At 44.0% G+C, this 21038-nt stretch overlaps 1 protein-coding gene across 2 annotated transcripts in view; it reads left to right on the plus strand.

Moving 5' to 3' along the window:
- SYBU (syntabulin) overlaps window positions 1–18118 on the plus strand; it is a 42580-nt gene extending 24462 nt beyond the window's left edge. For both annotated transcript variants that reach the window (XM_030012338.2, XM_030012339.1), the window contains exons 4-7: window positions 10918–11020; window positions 13435–13638; window positions 14638–14787; window positions 16014–18118. In XM_030012338.2, the coding sequence (XP_029868198.1) occupies window positions 10918–11020; window positions 13435–13638; window positions 14638–14787; window positions 16014–17127 (1571 nt within the window). In that variant the 3' untranslated portion in view covers window positions 17128–18118. The remainder of the gene's footprint in view (window positions 1–10917; window positions 11021–13434; window positions 13639–14637; window positions 14788–16013) is intronic.
- Window positions 18119–21038: the final 2920 nt, after the last annotated feature.

The raw sequence follows: 21038 nt of genomic DNA on the forward strand, positions 1-21038 counted from the left end.
GGCCATTATGAATCTTCCCTTAGGAGATTTTTTTTTTTGTGCTCTGCTTTCAAATTACAATCTGTATTATTTATGCCAATGTTTAAAATAGCTTTCTGATTCCCCAGTTAAAGTATCCTGAACCTACTCCAGCTACATTTTACTATGCACTACTCCCACCAACCATCAGCTTTGATTTCAAGTCATTCTTCATGAAATAACATGCATCGCAGCCAGAATCCTGTGTTGCTGTTACATGGTTTTCTTTACAGTTTTCCAGCTGTATTCCTCCTCCCCATGATAAACAGTGTTGCCAGTATTCATTTTTATCTTACAATACACAAATTGCATTCCCTTAATCTCCCTTCATAAACAGTGCCCTGTAATCCTGTTATCATTATTGTTGACCTTTTTTGGAATTCCTCCAGGTTATTAATGCCTTTTTAATGAGAATCCTGGGATTTAAACTGTTTTCTGAGCAATGTTTACTCAAGAATTGATAGATTTGAGCAATGTTTACTCAAGAATTGATAGATTATTTCCTTTTCTATTTTCCTTTATATCCCCTATTTCTTTTTTGACATCTTACTATGTTCAAAGTGGAGCTATGCAAATAACTGATTTGGGGGTTTGCTGCCAAATCAAAACTTTAAAGAAAACCTTTGTTTCAGACTGAACAAAGACAATATTCAATCTGAAATATTTAGAATTTTGGGGGAGATTTTTTGATGTTTTCACCCCCTTTTTAAAAGAAGAAAGAAATTTGTCAGTTTTCAAAATTAAAGCATCATTTCAAACAGAAAGTAGAAAATTCTGGTTTTCCATTTTCTGGCCGTGTTTGAATTCAAATCATAAATAGTTTCAGTGTTCTCTGAACTTTGTTTTTTGGTGTCCAAATTACTACCTAAAAGTTTTTGTTTCATTTAGAGTGATTACTTCAAATACTTTTTGAGCAGTACTGAGTGGATATGTCTATATATTCCTTTAGTTTATATATCTGTATTTATATGTAGGCATGGAAAGCTAAGGGAATGTCTTTATTTTAGTCATGCAAATCTCATTTACTTGATTTCACTGTAGCATAAAGGCATCGGGTAAGTTGGTGGTTACTGGGCTCAGAAGTGGAAGTTCAACCATAAACAACTAAGCCAGTCTTTGCAGATAACGGTGGCATTTGGAACCCTTGGCCTGTTTAACCAGTGGTATTTTACTTGCTTTTATGTACCTAGATATCTAAATCCTGGTGAAGCTGTGTTTTAGATGCCTTCACTCTGTTTTAGTTCTCACTTGAAGTTATGATTCTGAGTTCAGGAAGAGTCTAGGAGAAAGGAGAAATACATGTCCAGTCCCTGTTCCAATAAAGAAACCACAATTAAAAATCATAAAATAAAACCCAGCATCCAGAAGAGCAACTAGACAGAGGTTACCCAACTTAACCCAAAACTTGAGATTATAGAGCTTAGTTTCTCAGGTGTGTTGGATGCAGGGATTGGGTAGAGTCTCCTGATGGAGGTTGGAGATGTGGGAAATTGAGGCCTGTTTGGATTTCACCCATGTAGCAGGGGGTAATGAAGACCAGCATCCCAAATTGGTGTGGATTTATGGAGGAGCTGGAGGGGGGCATGATAAGCTGAGAGGACGGGAACCCTGTCTCTTCATCCAGTTCTTAGTGCTGGATGCCGTGCATGTTCCTGGTGGTGTGACGGGGAGATGCTGTGCAGCCTCCTCCCACTTCAAAGCTAAATCTGGCTCTGCAAATCCCAGGTGGATCCTTTCTTTCCCCAGTAAAGCAGACAGCTGAAGAGAGCTTTTGTTGGGCCGCTTTTGTGCGGACCCTGATGTATTGGGTGTAATGTGAAACCGCCACCCTGGTCTTTAGACAGGAGCCAGGCACCGCACTGTTCAGCGCTTTTAAAGCTGACCTGCTTCTAGGCATGCCCAGAAACAAGAGTTTCGTGCAGCTGAGAAGCTTTGCTGATTGAGACTGACAGGAGGTATTTCCTGAGTGAGGTGGCAGATAGGGAGAGCACCACTTCCAAAATTCCCCTCTGAGAGCTGGGGACCTGGCATCCTTTCATAAATACAGCCTCCAGCCACTGCAAGGTGGACATTGCTTCCTCAAGGGGCTTGAAATATATCACCTTTAATGTGACGTAACAAAATAGTAAACCTACTTTATAATAGTGTATCTTATATATACCGTTACATAAGATGTATTTAAAGGAAATGAAAATTCTGCCGGGTTTGTTTCATAATTTATTAGTATTACAAGCTTTGTCTTGCTTCCACGTTGAGGCACTTCATTACAGGTCTCTGTTCCTCCCTTCTGACATTCTCTAAGTAATAGGAAGCTGTTTGCTTTTGAAATCTGGGCAGGCTATGACTGTTTGCTAGAGTTGGCAGAATACAGTGTGACCGCAAACCCGCAAGGATTAATAAGCTGAAAAAGCACAGGCTTCTTGTCTGTCATTTGTGCTTCTTAACGATAAGAGTGCTATTGCAGAAAAAAAGCAGCAAATGACAGCAGTCATAACTTGAAATGCATTGCCCTCAGACCTACCTTGGTTTTATTACTGTAAAAAATATAGTTCAGGCAACAAATCAATATACTGGGTGGGGTTTTACTGTTCTTTTCAATAGATGACACTTAAACTCTATTAATTTTTTGTAATCTTTACAATGTGTGCATTACAGTAAATATTTGATTAGCTTATGACAAATTTTGCTTTTCATCCTGGGACTGCAGGGTTGTTTAGTTAGTTACCTCCCAGATACATTTCTCATTCCAGTGTTTTTCTCTTCCCTGTTGAAAATATGTCAAACTGATTTAAAATGTTTTATGCACATCGTAATGAAAACCATATGTCTTATATTAAGGGTGACTGTGCAAAAGCTTTCAGCTGAATCAGGTTTAGCATGCATTTGCATATATGCTGTGAACGCGTGCCTGCACAGTTAATTGCTGTGCACCAGCCAGCCTCTTTCCTCTTTGCACATGGGAACCAGATTTAGGAGATGTGTTGAAGGGGCCTCTGAAAGCCCTTTGTTAAACTTCTGCCACCAACGTGACGGGAGGGCTGGGATATTTTCCCAGTCTGTGATAGAGTTCGCTCCCTTTCTGCGTCCTACTAAGTCATCCCTGCCAAAGATGACATTTTCCAGTTCCTAAAAATACTTCTGACTAGCCTATGCATTTCCCTTCAAACAGGCCAAATAGCACTGCCAGGTACATAAAAAATCCTGAGGTGACACTACATGCTTATAAAAGATTTTTGTCCGTAGATAGATTTACACATACACTTTACAAAACTGTCAAATGCAGGTTGAGTATCATGTTATACAACTATCTGTATTTTTTGAACCTCCAATCTCAATGTTTCTGTTGAGGTTTTTGTAGCAAAGCAGCATCCTTCCATCTCTGACCCAAAGAGCCTTTTTGTTTGAACAGGAAGATAAGTTCCCTAGACTGTTCCCTTCTGCTCTGTGAACATATGTTCCCCCTGACAAAGGTCATTTCAGGCTGAGAAGAGAAAATTTATGAGAGCCATTTTTAAGGTATTGTTAGAACAGCTCAAACTGCATATAGAAGCACAAAAAATAATTAGGTCAGGGTGACTTCTGTATGAAGAATCTTGTTAAGGTATATAAAGCAGAAAAAAAACCCTAGACTCTTTGTCTGTTCCAGCATCCGCTTGTGGCTGCTCTACAAATCCATGAATTAAAAACAATTAAGAAAAACACAAACCCAGATCATAGTGATATGCAGAATATACATGATGGCTCTCAGCCAATATCAGTAATTAGTTTGTAGTTACTGTGTTTTTAGAGAAGAGCTTGATTGATTGTCGTTTCACAGCATACACAAGTCACATTCTGTATTCATTTTGAGACCTGCAGTGCTTATAATTTGCATTAATGTAGTTCAGATTACTACTGAAACTATAGTATTTAGATGAGATCAGAAAACTGCTTAATGAGATAAATTTTAATTGTTTGATAACAACCCTTCTTCCAAAGTAAGAAGAGTAAGCAAGCAAGATGAGCAAAAATCAAGATAAATAATTAGTTTAGATCACACAACCAGCAGTCTGAATTGAGGGAATCATTTGTAAAATCAAGTTTAGATCCAAACGCAGGGAAGCAGGATCTACATTGGAGTTCTTCCCCAAAGTCTTCTGTCTGGTATTGAGCTGGAAGTCTCCTCACCCAGCAGGTTTAAACAATATGTGGAGAGTCACACTGAACTTTTTGCTGCACATCCCCTCTGACTGCATCTTTGCCAGTTGCCCACGTTACCAGCTGTTACTGCACCATGCAGTCAGCTGAAAGGTGATTAACTGATCTGCCTGATGAGCAAGCACTGGCAAGCAGTTAGGTGGCTTCATTGGCCAGTTGCAGTGGATAGGGGAGCTGATGACTGCTGGTACCCTCAGGACTGATGATGCCAGGCATTGCTGTGCCCAGCTTCTTGCCATCGTTCTGGGAGCGCAACTCACAAAACTGAGCTTGATGACTAAACTGCGCATAAAATCAGAGGGGATGGTTATGTACTAAAATCCAAGATTCACAGCAGAGAGCATGCCAGGCAGGAACACACCTCCACCAGTCCACAGGAGATGCCAGAGAGGAGTGCCGTCTCCCAGACTTAGCCACCTACTTGTAGTCCTGAGTGTGTGCCTCGGTGTCCTAGTTTCAGCTGGGATAGAGTTAACTGTCTTCGTAGTAGCTGGTACGGTGCTATGTTTTGAGTTCAGTATGTGAAGAATGTTGATAACACTGATGTTTTCAGTTGCTGCTAGGAGTGTTTAGACTAATGTCAGGGATTTTTCAGCTTCTCATGCCCAGCCAGCGAGAAAGGCTGGCTGGGGCACAAGAAGTTGGCACAGGACACAGCCAGGGCACCTGACCCAAACTGGCCAACGGGGTATTCCATACCATGTGACGTCCCATCCAGTATAGGAACTGGGAAGTGGGGGCGGGGAATTGCCGCTCGGGGACTAGCTGGGTGCCGGTCGGTGGGTGGTGAGCAATTGCATTGCGCATCATTTGTACATTCCAATCCTTTCATTATTGCTGTTGTCATTTTATTAGTGTTATCATTATCATTATTCGTTTCTTCTTTTCTGTTCTATTAAACCGTTCTTATCTCAACCCGTGGGTTTTGCTTCTTTTTCCCGATTTTCTCCCCCATCCCACTGGGTGGGGGAGGAGTGAGTGAGCGGCTGCGTGGTGCTTAGTTGCTGGCTGGGGTTAAACCACGACACTCGGATTCACTCTGAACCTCCATACTGGAGCTAGACCATCTCTGTGAGTGCACACAACCAGCATGTTTCATTCCTTTGAAATACAGCCAGTGCTAGCGCTAATACCCTGTTTTGTGTCACAGCTGAGCAGTTTGAGCTCGGGGAAAAGATCTGAGTTCAGTGCCCTCCTTAGACTAAAGGAGTTCAAATCCACACTTCTCGTAAGAGTTCCTGAACCACTGCGACCTACTGGGCATCCTCAGCTTCCTCCACTGACTCTGGAGCTCATGGTGGTGGAGAGTGTGAGACATGGGCAGAGGTAGAGCGTGTGGGAGCAGCTTCTGTCACCCAAAGAACAGAGCAGTCCACAAGGAGGAGAGTTCTGTGTCCTGCTCCTTGCTCCCAGGATTATATCTGCTTTTATCCAGTTACTGTTTGGTGTGAAATACAATAGTAAGTCCAAGAGTCTCACCTACAGTAATAGTAAGTCAAATAAGTAATAAGTCAAAGGCCAGGGACTGGAACCAAAACCCACTGTCAGCTATGGGCTTGACACTGTGAATTGAGTACATTTCCCACTAGGAGACTTTGCCTTCGAAATGGGTCATTTTTAAGGGTGTTACCTGAAGGAAAGCCTGAAATGTTAATGCAAGACTTCAACATTTCTTTGCAGTTTCTTTTTCTTATGTTTGTCAGTGCATGTGAGCAGTGTGGTTTTCTTTCCTAGATTGCTTGTGGTGTACAAAAACAATCTTGCAGGAACAACCCCATATTAAATAGAAAAGAAGCAGCATTAGTGTTTCCTGGAAATATACTGTTTATGCTGTTAAAGATTGGAACTAGAGATGTAGCTGTAAGTTAAAGATTTCAAGATAAATGAAACCAAATCTCTTAAAAATACAGGTCCTTTCAATAGTGGACATTACAAATAAATTCTCTCTACTTTTCCAGCTGCTTCTAATGACTTTGCTGGAATTTTTTATGCAGTCAGGCCATATCTCTTCCCCTGGGGTCTCTAAATAAAGCTACCTACAGAGACAGTGTGCCACTTATCCCTCTAGTTGCTGCACCAGAGTGGTGAACATATATGCATATTTTGGTCTCTTTGCTGTATAACAGGATGCTTTTGAAGGCAAGGAAGCTCAGCAAACTTAAGGGCTTCACATTCTGAGGACAAGCTGTCTCTGTCAGCACTGTTTTATTTACAGCTCTGTTTCACTGGGTGACTATATGCAAAACCTAGCGTCAAGACTGATATATATATATATATATATATAAAAAGAGGTCATGTTCATGGAGTTAGAAGATAGGTACGCTGTGTGGTTTATATACTTTGGCAGCTATGAAACAGTGGTGCAGTTGCAAATAGGAAGGACTTGCACAAAAAACCTAAATTTTAATAAGCTCATGTGTATCCTGAGTTTCGGGAATCCAGTTCTGCTGCTCAGCTGTCAAATGTTCCTGTCACAGATAGATATTACTTGAACTTTTTCCTCTTTTCCATATTTTAATCTTACTATTTAGATAGCAAATGGACAATAAAATGCACACAAGAAAGTTTGAGCTTTATTCTTATAGAAGGAGAAAGATTTAACTGCTGAAGTGCAAGCAAAATTTTAATATCAAGGCCAGAAGACCATACAACAAGGTATCCAACCATCTGTAATGGCTAGAAATAGCAGACTGGGATGCCATACTCCAGGCGTTCATGTGGGGTTATTGTGTGACTGTGTAAGAAATGTATATACTGTCTCTATATACATATATACATACCTGACGTGGTATTTCTGTGCTTGCATACTGTCCCGGTAGGCCAACTATATATAATCTGTTCTACCTGTAAAAACTGTGAATGCAATATGTGATATGCTGGCTGTACTGTGTCATTATCCTTGCACTGTGGCTGAGGCAGTGAAGAGAGCAGAGTTCGAGGTGGGGCTTTTCTATACCCAAATTGTGGGCGCAGCGGCTGCACTGCATGAGTGGGATAAACATGCACCAGTGCCAGCTGGAGGCGTACCTGCCCTTGCACAGGCAGCTCTTTCTCCCTCTCCTCAATCCTGCCCCGAAGTTTGTACTTGCATCACAGGATGCAGGATGGGAAAATTAGCCCTTGAGTCATTAGTAGGAGGTTGCCTAGTCGATAGCAGTGCTGCAGCAGAACGGCGTTAGCCCCCTGAGCAGTGGTCCCCAACCACACATCTGACAGACAGTCACCACCTTCTCTGGCTTTGCCTCTGCCTGGGTTGTGCCTGCCGGCGCTGCCTGCACTCCTCATTGCGGACAGTACGGCACGCAGTCTTGGGGTTGCAGGCTCCCTTCTCCTCCCGTCCGTGTCAGCTGGAGCTAGGTGACTGTCACAGTGCTGTCAGGGCAGCATGAAGGCTAAAAGGCAGCACAAAGCATGATGCTGTCTGCAGCGCACTCTTAGCTCGGTGCCCTTGCCCATTGAGCAGTAAAGAGCAGGGATGGTGCTAGATGCTGCACTATTTCGCTCCAGCTTCTCAGATACCCGTTCCAGGCAAGGAGCAATCCTGGAAAATGTTACAGGACTTTGTTGGCCGTCCTTGTGTTTTTCTTCCCATTGCACAGAGCAGTACACAGCTCCACTCCCATGGCGTGGGTGTGCTGCTGCTTGGAGGCAGAGGGAGGCTGGAGCAATGGGCTTCCCAGCATCGCATGCCATACGTGCAGCACGAGCATTTCCATCACAGCATATTCACGAGTTGGCTCGCCTGCCGGCAGGCTGTTAGTGCTGTGGCACTGAGTGGCTGCAGCATGGAAGGATATGTATGAATGAATTTCAAATGAGATACTGCTGAAGCCGGCAGCTCAACGTGCAGCATCTTTTACCAGAAAGGGTGGGTGAGACAGTCCACTTAACAGGGAAGTCTCAGATCAGGGCAAAAGAAGTGTTATAACCACTTAGGACAAAAGAATATGTGTTGTGGTTTAACTCCAGCCAGCAACTAAGCACATATGTTTTTGAGAAATGTCAACCTCTTTCATGGTTAACACTGAATCGGCGGGCTGTTCTGGGGCTTACATGTGTGAGTTTTTGCAGTCACATTGTCACAGCAACAAACATAGTCAACAGGCATCCGTAGGGAGTTGTCAGCCTGGGGAATGGTGTTCGGAGAGATGAGAGGCTCCTACCCACATTGCTGCTAGGCAAGGAGTTTCATCTCTTTGTTAAGACATTTGTAAGATAGAAGTCACACTTACCCAGGAGAATATGTTGCAATCAATATTATATGGATAGATGCCATGTTGTTTTGCTTAGAGATGTCTACCGAATGGAAGAAAATATTTTCTACAGTCTCCTAGTAACATTGCTGTTGAGCTCTGCTACATGCAAAGCTGGCTTGAACATCACTAACACACTTGGAACCATTACTAGCAGTGACCCCTTTAATTTATAAAACGTTCTCAAAGATCCTATAAATAGCGCATGCCTAATTTTAAACATAAGTAGTCTCCTGTACTCAGTGGTAAGCTTGTGTGTAGCTCTTATCAGAATTGGGGCCAGAAAGGTTAATTTGTGCTTCGCAGACATAGTTCTTGGTCTCAGATGCAGTTCAGTCTTTCAGAAAGCTCAGCCGTCGAGGTGGTTGCGTCTTCAGGTTCTGCTGACTCTTACCGGCAGTGCCTAGCTTGGCAGCCCTTCCCAGCACTGCGCTCCAAGCCAGGCGGGTCAGGGAGAGGCGATTATTAAGCTTTGCTTCCTTGAAATGCTTTCGATAGCAAGATCTGATTATGATGTGGTCTACTTAACGAGAGATGAGCCTCAGCTAGGGCTCCTGCTCTCTGTGCCTCAGCCAGGACTCGGCTTTGGGAAGCTGCTGGTGTCTTGCAAGGGCAGGAATGTTTCGGGGGCCCGAACACTGGAGGTATGACATCCGTGCAACGCGTTTACCTGTTTGGGTCTTGTTTGGAAAAGTAGATTTGGGAGTAGTGTGGTACCGAGACAGTATTCGGAGTCTGCTTTAGTCTTATAGATGGGAATGTTTTGTTTATCAGGAAAACTCTCTTGCAGCTTTGGACATCATGTCCCACGGTCATTTTGCTTCCCCAAGGAGAGGGTCACTGACATCTACATCTGTACACATGATATAAATACTCTGTGAAGCAAAGTGACTTTGCTGCTCTCCCTCCCTCCCCTTGCAAACTTGCACGCAGTTCTGATCTGGTTACAGCTCTGGTGACTTGGGTCTGATTATCAGGGGTGTTGTACTGGGTATGGAGTTGGTTAGAGGTGATAAAGCTGGGTCCCTGGGATAACCCTTTTGAAGAGCTAAGCTTTGCATTTGAGCACTTTGAAATTGGGCTGAGGAATAGGCTGGGCTGGGCTGAACCAGAGGCACAGAGAAGGAGGGGCTGGTCTCAGACCTGGTGTGGTTGTGAAAATATTGGGTTAAATCCGAACACGCCTGATCCTAAGACCGGTTCCTAAGAGTTGCCGCATGGTAAGGATGGTTGCTGGATGTCTCATCCTCTTTAAGGCTGTGAAGACAGGCTCTGACAAGGCCTTTTCCCAGTCCCAGGTATTCAGGGGTGCAAGATGTGCCCATCCCCATCAGCTCTGCGAAGGATTTAAGAGGGATTGTGCACTTGAAGGTTTATCTGCCGCGACGGGGATTATGGTAGCTGCAGCTGCATCTCCCCCTCGTGGAAAAGATAGCAAAAATGGGATTTGTGGTAAGTCTGCAGCCGCTGGCCAGGGGTGTCTGTGTGTGGGACGGCACCCAGAAGTTCTCAGGTGAGAGAAGCTCCCCCTGATCGGCTGCTTAAAGGATGTTGGAAAGTTATTTCTACCCCTCAGATAAAGTCATCAGCCATTATTGTGGCTCTGCAGCATAAGACCTGGATATGGCTTGGGACATTTGCCATTTGAGCGACAGACTGAAAAAAATCCTAACTTTAGGGTGGTTTTCTTGCCATGATAAGACTTTCTTAGTACACCTACCTACTACTGGCCCTAGCAAAATGAGAGCAGTTTTCCTTTTATATGCCAGAGCTTGGGAAATAAAAGCTGTTATCCATAGAAAGTCAGTAATCAGATAGACGGCTTAGCACCCGAGAAGCACTTGAGAGCCACACGTAATTATTGGATTATTTTAAGGCTATTAGAACTGCCTTACTATGCTTCAGTGCCACATGAAAACCTGCATACGTGTGTACATAGATATATGCATATACCCTGTTAGCCTGTACACATTTATACATATATGTGTGCATCATCTCAGAAATGAAAATAGAAGCAGCTGTCCTCCCAGCAAGTAGTATTTTTGTATGATTTAAAGCAAGAGAAATGTCCGGTTACAGTTGTGGGCTCCTAATCACTGTGCTTCTGAAGGAGCCTCCTGAGCAGCCTCATTCATCTATTGATGGTTGTGAGAAAGCAAACAGGTTGTGACAACAAATGTTCCTAGCGAGTCCTAAAATGGCTTCTGTAGCCTGAGGGTTTTGTGTCCAAATGTTTTTTCTGCTCTTGTTGAAGTGCCAGTTCTGAAGAAATGTTGAAAATCTGGAAAAAATCCAGCGCTTGTCCTCAGGGATGTTTGAAAATTTATGCAACTTCTGACATTCACACAGGACGGACAAAGGAAGGATGCTTGTGATTCATTGTTATTTTGAAAACAGTCTTTGAGTTATAATTTCCATCATGTTTTCACTCTTCCCTTTTCCTTTCCAGGGAGTGAAGCTGATTTTAGCTCTTCAAGCAGCACAGGCAGTATTTCAGCGCCTGAAGTCCATATGTCTGCTGCTGGAAGCAAAAGATCTTCTTTTTCTCGCAAGTAAGCAAAGCAATTTTTCCTGAATATTGCAAGTGTTGCTAGTGCAAAGATAGACTGCTGTGTAAGGTCTTGTAGTTAATACATACAATACCAGTATTGTGAGTTTTAAAACATTTTGGGTAACACTGTGCTCTCGGGCAGCACTTACACTGATGAGAACTGTGATACGAGAAAGAAAAAAAAATGCTGTATTTGGAGCACAAAAATTGTCAATACGCCAGATCAGCCGACTGGTATTTTTTTGTTGTTTATTCATAACAAGTATGGGAGATGCAATCAGGTAAGGCAGAAAAGGCATTGGCTGGAGTAGAGGAGGAAACAACTGGGTGTATGTTAGTTAACAGCAGTACTTCTAGCCAGTTAACCGTACCCTTTTGGTCTTATCACTTCGTTTTCTCTCTGTATTAAATTATCAGCTCGGCATATACCTTTCCAGATCCTGACCTTATTTTTTGTAGGAAGAAGTACACAGTATTGCCTTTGATGCTTTTTTCTTAAACACCCTTGCCTAGCCTTTATATAACTAAAACTATATGCAAATAAAAAAAAATTCATCATAGTCATCTATCTAAATGAACCTTTCATGAAGGATTTCTGTACGACTTCTCCCTATCATGTGTGAAGTGAAGATCGAGACAGCTTGCGAATTCGGGGGCGTTGGGATGGAGCAGCGCGCATTGTGCTCTGCCCACACAATCCCTGCTGGTTACGTTTTTTGGAGTAGGAGGAAGGAATTCAAATTGACAGGACTGGTTGTGGAAGAGCTGGCAGGCAGACTGGGACCGGCAGCGGGATACCTGTATGCTGAAGTCACACAGACATCTCCAAGGTCGCAGTGTGCCCCAGAGTACAGAGATTGGCAGAATGATGCTTAATGAGTGGTTTCCTACCTGTGTCGTGAGACTGTTAGAAAAATAAACATTACTTAAGCACTCTCTAGATTAAATCTAGCAACTAAAGGTACTGGCTGTGGGGAAAGAACAGTACTAAGTATAATATGAATCCCTAAAATCACCTTACTTTCAGTAAGATTATGTATCATTTAATATCATATTGTGCATTTAAACATAACTTTAAATTAGAGCATACTGACCTACTTTGTTGGACAGAAGTCCTCTGTAATAAGGCTCCTTCAAATGCATTGCTGTGTTATGCACAGCCTGTGCAAGTTCTGCCTCACACTAGAGTTGATACTGTACTGTACAAAGCGGAAGGAGATGTCTCCTTTGCAATACGTTCTTTTTTAACTGTTTGACTTAACTCACTATGAAACATTTCAATGTTGTCACAAACCACAGTCCTGCACTTCATTGTAAAATGATTATAAAATCACCCAAACCGCAGCAGTGTGATGAAGGTTTGCAGCAGCCACTCAACCATCTGTTCCTTATAAACTGTTCCATTTTCAGAGAAGGGAGGAAACCAAGTCAGACAATTTTAAGAAGAGATTTTGCTTCATAGTTCTGTGGTATTTAAATTTTTATGTTCAAGCTTTCTCTTCTGCTGGCTGGATTTGCCTTTTTCCGTATTTTTTTCAAACTTGCCCTTTCATTACAGTTTAGAAGAACAACTTCCATGCGAGGATGAAGGTAGCAGCATAGTAGTAGTGCAGGAAGGCAAAAGAACTGAGCAAACGAGGAACGCACCTTGAGAAGCTGTCCTCAGAGTGCCCCAGCCCTTTGGCCGCTGTCGGGCAGTGCAGATATGAATTGCTTTCAAGCACACATAGTTGACAGTTTGTTTAATAAGGAGTGGGAAGAGAAAGGTAGGTATGTATGAGGGAAACTGGAAAGAAGAAAGAAAAGGCTGTGCTTTCCTTTGTCTATTTTAATGCTATTTCAGCCTGCTCTCAGTGGGGTTCAAACTATATCTAAGCGAATGAATAGCTGACAATGACAGCTGCAGCACCCAGTATGCCAAAGGCAGAAAAGAACAGTGGCTCAAACAAAATCTGTTTTCACTGCACGCTGTGATCCCTCAGGCTGCTTGCTGAGGAGCATGAAAGCAGTATTACAGCAAACCTCCAGGGCTGGGCATCTCTCCGCAGGCCTGGCCGGGGAAAGCCGAAACGTGGTTCTTTTGGCACCAGTCCAGGCTGCAGTCCTCTCATTACTTAAAGGAGTCAGAGGCTCAGGGAATGTGGATGATCCGATGGAGTCACTGGGAACCGTGCTGTCCACAGAGAAGTGTGACAATGGCAGAGGTTTCCCTAGATCACGCAATTCAGATTGAGAGCCCCAGGCAGTGAAAGAATGTGCAGTGGCTGATGACTTCAGGACTTTCTTACTTCCTGGCCACTCACAGTTATCTATCTGGTTTAGTGTTTAGACATCTTTGTGTGTAAAATAAGATCCATAATGGGCTGTGCGATGAGGATAATCCAATATGCTTTAACCGTTTTTGTTCCCCTCCAGTCGTGGCCCTTATGGTCGGAATAATGGATCCTTATCCTACAAGTCCGGAGCCAGCCCACCTGCTTCCCGTGAAAAGGACCTTTTGTCAACACTGTGCAAAAACCAGCTGAGTCCTGCTAACATCCATCAGAGTTACAGGGCTTCTTCAGCCAGCAGCAGCAACTCAGGCTCATACAAAGGAAGCGACAGCAGCCCAGTGATGAGGCAAGTCTTTATTTCAGCATCCTGGTGTTCAGCGCACTGACTTACCTTCTCTGCACTGTAACATAGGATCAGCTGTCTGGGTTGCCGAGCGGGTCACCTTGCTCCTCAGCATTGGTGTGACTCCTCGTTTTGGTGGCTTGACAGTCAACAGAGTGCTCCATCCCGTGTAAAAGCTTTATTGTTTCAGCACTGTAAAATTCAAGGTTACTTTTAGTGAAAGCCCTTTGTAGTTGGTTTTCACTCCAAGGCAGGCTCCTTCATGTGGTTTCGTGCCATCAATTCTCATGTGGATTTACTGGTTCTTTTGTATAAGGGTCTTTTTGCTTTGGAGAGAGTTGGGTGGGGTAGTATAGAAAACATTGCACACTTGAGCGAAAATTCACCCTGCCCAGCCTTAGGCACCTCCGTGTGCAGTTTCCTGTACAGAAAAGAAAAGAGATACCTGCCAGAGCATGCGACGCATATTGCAGAGAAGAAATTGCCACCACGCTGCTGCTGTTTCCCTCTCTCTCTCTCTCAGGCAATTCCGCAGCCAAGCGTGTCACATACACACCTAAAGCTAGATAGGATGAATCTAGGTTTCAGGGTGCTCAGCTTCATAACTCGCATATGGACCTGAACTCGGTCCGTACACGACCTCACCTGGCCGTGTCTACAGCGGTGTGCCCTCGCCAGTGGCCCAGCTGCCTGCTCTGGGGCACGCCACACATTTCGAGTGAGGGGATGGCTAGGTATTTGAAAGTTAAATGTCTCATTTGATGTAATGGCACCGAAACTAAGTACAGTAAATAGTAAATTTTGCACTATAGCCACAAATCAGCCGTTTCCTCAAGTGCTCTGATTTGCCAGAGGGAGTCACTTGTGTGGACACTGAGGAGCCCCACATGAGTCAAGTGTAGACTCAGCTTTGTATCAGTCAATGGGATGTTTTTCTTTTTGCCAGGACTGAAGAACTGTAGGAGTGATGTTATGTGATGGGCTTTTTTTTTTTCTTTTCAGGCGATCAGGGAGATACAATTCTTGTGGTGATAATCACAGCATTAAGCCACAAAATCCAGAGCAGTATTTGACTCCTCTGCAGCAGAAAGAAGTTACAGTACGGCATTTGAAAACAAAGCTGAAGGAATCTGAGACCAAACTTAAGGAAAGGTATATTTCACTACAGAAATCAGAGTTAGAAAGATTTATTCAGGAGCATTTAGCGGTGGGAATCCTGAATATTTTTAGTCATTTCTTGACCATGTAAATTGTTCATTAAGAAATTTGAAATATGATCAGTCTGATTAGGTTGTTTTCAGGTATTTCAGGTTTCATAGCATACTCCTTGAATAAGTACCATGCAGTTTAGTTATGAATATGGCTGTCTCTTTTCCCTTTTTTGAACTTTCCCAATAGAATATTTTTAAAGGATAATTTTTTACCAGTCTGATTTAGCACTGAGACCTTGTATACATAAAACTGTTTCTATCTGACAGCATGTATCACCTTAGTCTCCTGTTCTACCTCACCCAGTGAAATATGACTGCAAATGTCCCCCTTCTCCCCTAATGAAAGAAAAGCTCTTACACAAACCAGTGTGCCCACTTGTGTTTTTGTCGCTTAGATATTGAATTTTTCACAATAGCCCTTTGTATGGATGCTGAGCAAAGAAGTGACAATGTGCATTACACAGCAACAGATGTCATCTCTTTTACTGAAACCACTCTCTGAGAGCTGGGTCTCCAGCACACTCAACCCAAGCGGGCACAAAGGGGTGTCTGAACGGAGCCCCAACGCAGAGTCCCAGGGACCCCGTGCTTCAGCTTGGAATAGCCCGACCTCTGCATCTGCGAGGGCTGGATCTCACGTAGGGAGATCCCTCTCCCCGCTTGCTTGCAAGTCAAGGCAGCAGCCTCTGCCTCCACGCTGGGCAAAGCAAGCCGGGTGCCTGCAGCCCCGACCCAACCTGCTCTCTGAGGCCAGTGTTGGCTCTGGCTGTTCCCGACGAGCTGCTGGAAGGCACAGGGATGCGTCCAGGCGGCTGTTTCTCATTTCCTCCAGGGTGAGGCCGTAGGTGAGACGTTAAGCGCTGTACTGGTTGGACCTAACCTAGAGGTCACCACTTGCACCTTAAATGTCTGGGATCATGGCATAGCCCACAAGGCTGCTGGCTGTGTGGCGAGGTCGGTGACTCCAGTTAGCCATCAGCCCGCGTGTCTTGGCAGCCGGCTCACACCCTGCCAGCTCTCTGAGAGGCGGCAGCAAATGGTGCATGGAGCAATTTGCTTCCGTCTCAGAACATCTCGCAGCAGAGCCATCCTGTGTGGTAGAGCCTCACATTGACTCTTTAACTGACCAGTCAGCAGAAGTGTTACAACATTTTTATTTTGCTACAGGGAGACAGAAATAGAAGAGCTCAAAGCTCAGCTGGGACGGATGAGGGAAGACTGGATTGAAGAAGAGTGTAACCGTGTGGAGGCAGAGCTGGCCTTAAAGGAAGCAAGAAGCGAAATTAAACAACTCAAGCAGGTTATTGAAACCATGAAAAACAGCTTGGCTGAGAAGGACAAAAAAATTCAGAAATACTTCGTAGACATAAACATTCAAAACAAAAAACTGGAGTCTTTGCTGCAGAGCATGGAGCTGGCTCAGAGCAGCTCTGTGAGGGATGAGCAGAGCCTGGAGTACACGAGTGACTCGGAGGGGAAGCCGTTAGCGTTGTGTGCCACAACGCCAGACAGCCTCATCACAGAGGACCAAGTTTTGGAGGAGGTGGCAGATAGTGGGCTGCTTCTTAATGAGGACACAGCTAACGGGACTGATTCATCTGAAGAGAGTTTGACCACCACAACCTCTGAGTTGAGTGATCTAGCTCCCTCCAGTTCTGCTGTGAATAAAGAGATGCTTGAAAATATTCTGGATGAAAAACTAACTTCTTCCCAAGAGGAGGAGGAAAGCAGCAACATGATGGTGGAACAAGCCGTCCAGACTGACGTGGTGCCATATAGCCTAGATGTGGAGCAGCTCATTCAAAACATCTTCAGAGCTCAAGATGCCTGTCCTCTAAGCCCACCTTCTTCACTGAAGGAATTGGGTGAATTTTCTCTTGGAAGCTTCAGTGATTCTGGTATCATAGTGGACTTAACTCCAAGTGATCCAAACTCTGCCATCCTTTTGTCTCCTATGGAGTCTCCATGCAGGAAGGTGGAGCACGGAGTTAATGAAAACCGTTTCATGAAAGAACTTGATTTTACAGAATCTCATGATGATGAAGCCTTTGGGTACGTCAATACTTTCTCTCAGACAGGAATAAAGAGGAGATACTGGAGCAGCAGCCTCCTCAGAGATGTTCTGGCTGTAGCAGCCCCTGTTGTACCAACTATCATGTGGGTTTTCAGTACTCAGAGAGGAGGAACAGATCCCGTTTACAACATCGGAGCATTGCTTCGTGGTTGCTGCCTGGTGGCCCTGCACTCTTTACGCCGTACACCCTTCAATATCAAAACCTAAAGTCCACTCTGTCCCTGGGCACCAACTGGCTGAAGCAGAGAGAAAGAGGGATGAGATAGATCATAAAAAGTTATTGTATATTCTGGCAGAGTCCATCATTTTGCTTTTGGCTATTTGATTTGCACTATAAATAGGTTCGAAAACATGTTCCTTGTTTCAAAATAAAAAAGCTGAACCCTGTAGTTCCACAAGATGTTTTTAACTGGTGTTTTTAACAGTACCGCTGCCTGCAGAAATAGTCCTCCTGCTCCCAGGCACTGTCCCCCTCCCCTGTGCTGGTGTCTTTCTGGTGCCAGTGCATCTGCACAGTGAAAACGACCAGGGAAATCAAGAATTACAGTTAGTGCTCTTTCGTGTTCTGGGTTAGCATTAAGCTCAGTCACTTTCCCTGGCTGGTTCACTGGGCAAGTGCTTTGCACTGGCTCAAGGGTAGCACGAGACGCTCATGGGAACAAATGGCCAGAGAAAGGTGGAGTATTTTTTCAGGCAGCAGTAACCTAAAACATTTGTGAAACTAAAGTGTTAAGTAAGTGACATGGAGACTCGTTCCCACTAAGGGTATCACACACGTGCTCCAGAAAGCATGCTAGCGCTTTCCATTTGTTGTCCGAAGTGTCAATTCAATTTAGACGTAAAACTCATATACCCCAGGCAGCTTCCAGCACATCGTTCATGCCTGTCTCGTGTAGTGCTCTTCTCAATCGTACAATTGCTCGAGCATTTCACTGGTCTTGTGTGTATACAGGGACTGTAACCAAAAATGTACCTTGTTGGGAGTCTTGAAACTTGTTACAATGATAAGTATAGACGTGGCTACACTTTGAATCTTAATGTTGTTTTAAAGTCTTACTGTATTGGAACCTGATAGTCTTTCGAGCCCTTTGAAATACTATGTATAAATTTATTGTGTTTTAACTTATTGTTTATTTAATTGCTTTATTGTAAATTACCTTTATAATCACAAGTTCAGTAAAGCATGTTAGAAACGGCACACATGTGCGAGTGTTTTATTGTAGCAATGCTATAAAAAATACCCCATCTCAGCTGAGCTGGCAGGCACAGGCCAAGCGGGAGGAGGCACTGTATTAGGGCATAAGGAACCATCAGGACCCAGAGAACAGAGTTAGACTGAGAAAACCTAAGTACAGCTCCAAGCACAAGCACTCAGCCAGAGAAGAAGGCTCCAGTCGGTCTGCGGACGCGCACGCCGCCCGCTCTGCCGCTCCCATGCTGCCTTAACAGATGGAAGTGACCTAATCTTTAACCCAATGCAGTCTTCTGGAAACTTGTAACTTCTCAGTTCTGCGCTCCAAGAAGAACATCAGTCTTCCTGGCATTTAACAGAGGTGCAGAAGGCCTTGTTTAACCTGGCCAAGGGTCACGCAATCTCGGTGTGCACGCTGAGATACAACTGTGACCATGAATTCTCCATGTCCAAAACCTGAGATCTGAGCATAGATCAGAGGAGGGCAACACTACCCAACAGATGAAACAGTGGGGTTTGTCTAGCTCCACCCCAAGCTCTCACCACCACCTCTGGCCATTTAAACCTCACTGGCCTCCCGTTTTCCCCTTCAGCAAAGCAAGTGTATTTTCCTGTGCAACCCAGAGCAGAAGAGGTCTCGTGAAGCCTGACAGTGCCGTGCATTGCTCTGCAGCTGTTGGGAAGAAGGGAGTTATTAGTAAGCCACAAGGGAGGAGGAATAATTGGCTAGCATGTGGGGAGCATTTGCAACACTCAAGAGGTGGTACACACTGATGCTTCCCGAAGCAACTTGGAGACTTTTCATGTCCCTGGGATGCCTGGGTTTTGAATTATTTGCATTTGTAACAAAGATTCAAGAGGGTTCATTAAGTGTTGTATTAAGGAAGAGAAATCTAATAGACAATGTGATGTAACGTAGTCCCCAAGAGTCCACAAAGATGGCCACAAGAGCATCTTGCTTTCTTTGCCGGTAACTCTCCTGCCTTCTTGGGTTCCTGCAGGCCAGCTGGCTTGCCTTATGACACTACCACAACCATATTGCTCAAAGGTCGCTTTCAAAAGCCTTTTAATTACATGGATGCTAGGGCCAAAATTAATAGTTGGGAGGGACTAATGTAGATTTTACACAACCATGGAATTTCATCATTCCTAGATATCTCTTGGGACTGGAACACATTATAGAAAATGCCTTACTCCTACTTTAAAGTATGTCTGTTCAAAGACCAAGAGAGCAATATTTATTTGAGAGCAATGTTACCAACTTTATTAAAATTTGGGATTTCTCTTTTACAGCCCCTATTGTTTAAGTGATCTTCACTTTGAGTGGTGGTGAAATGGAGCATAATTTAGAGGAAAAAGTGATCTTCAGTTCTAGGAGAGACAGGCACCTGTGACTGCGCTGATTTCTTTTGCAGCAAGAGGCAAAGCAGCAGCGCAAACCTACACTTCATTTAAAATTTCAATAGGCTAAACTCACTTCCATCTATGTTTTGGGCAGGCTCCATTTAGCAGCAGTGTTTTTAAACGTGCTGTTTAAGACATAAGTTGCTAACACCAGAATAATGTCAAAATTGCTTCCTGCCCTTAAAACTCTTTCAGTCCGCTCAACTCTCATAAGGCATTTAACTATGCTCAGTGAGAGGTGACAGTTCCCATCACATTTCTGATAAAGGTCCTTGCTCTGATCTCTACCCAAAATTCAGCTCGCTTCCAAGCCTCCACCATGCTGCAAGGTTGTAGACAGCTCAAGGTGCCCTTTGTAAGAAGAGCCCTGAAGTACCACGATGAATGCTCCAGTCCCAGACTTAAGGGGACTGGCCTTTGTTCCCTGATCCACAGAGGATGTGTCAGTTGTTGCCGCAAACACGCCATCCTAATTTTTTTCCCTCTAATATTTTGCTTTAATCTCAGTTACGTCTCACCTGGATCCTGCTGGTGCTGTACGGAGTAGCTAGGGGAGGACCATCAGCCTCCAAACAGTTCAATAAAAACTCCTGTCCTTTTTTTCCCGAGTTTAGAAAATGCTCATACCCACACCCATACCGCACTGGAACGTCTTGTCTCAAAGCACACAGGTGGGGAGGACAAGCAGCTCCTAGGCTAAGGGTAAAATAGCAGATGTCTGCCTGGATTCCGGTTTATAGCACAGCAACCAAGTCAGCTCCTTCCCGAGCTGAAGCAATGCCTGTTGATAATCCCATCATGCATTTTTCTTTCTAACCCAGGAACAAAGAAGCCTTTCTTTAATATTCAGCTTAAGAGGTACCCGACAGGCCCCTAAGCTGCTGAAAATGTTGAGGCTCAGGCACTGCCCACCTCCCTCTGAGATTCACCTGCACCCTTACTTATGTCCACCCTCTCACAATGCTGTTCTTAACTTCTAATTACTCATTCATTCTCCTTCTTTTCCCCCCAAATCAACTCTCTCTCTTAAATCCCAACCTCCAGAAACATTAAAATGAAAGCACTGTTTTGTTTTATGTATGTCCTACATGAGAAGAACAAGTGAGCATTTTGTTCCAAAACCCTTCAGACAAATGAACACAGGACATTGCAAACATGAACAACTATAGCACAGTCAAGGAAAGGATGATTTTTCCATCATCCTGGCAGGTCACTCCTCCATAGTCAAGAATGACAGTGAAGGCAATCAAGTCTAGCTTTCAGTAAAGAGGGAAAAAAAAAAAAAAAAAAAAAGGACATGGCCAACAGGCCAAGTATGAGAGGGAAAAGGGGGAGCCTATGGCAGCAGGAGGGAAAGAAAACAAGCATACACAGTGGGTGTACGAGATCCCTCAAGGAACTCAAACCAATGGAAAACATAATAATGGAGCAGCAGCTAGATGAAAGGTTTCACAGAAGCGTTTTCACATTTGTTGAGGATAAAAATCAAGATATAGGAAGGAGGAAAAAAGATACAGCACAG

This window comes from Aquila chrysaetos, chromosome 4 (genome assembly GCF_900496995.4).
Source record: "Aquila chrysaetos chrysaetos chromosome 4, bAquChr1.4, whole genome shotgun sequence".
Classification (NCBI taxonomy): domain Eukaryota; kingdom Metazoa; phylum Chordata; class Aves; order Accipitriformes; family Accipitridae; genus Aquila; species Aquila chrysaetos.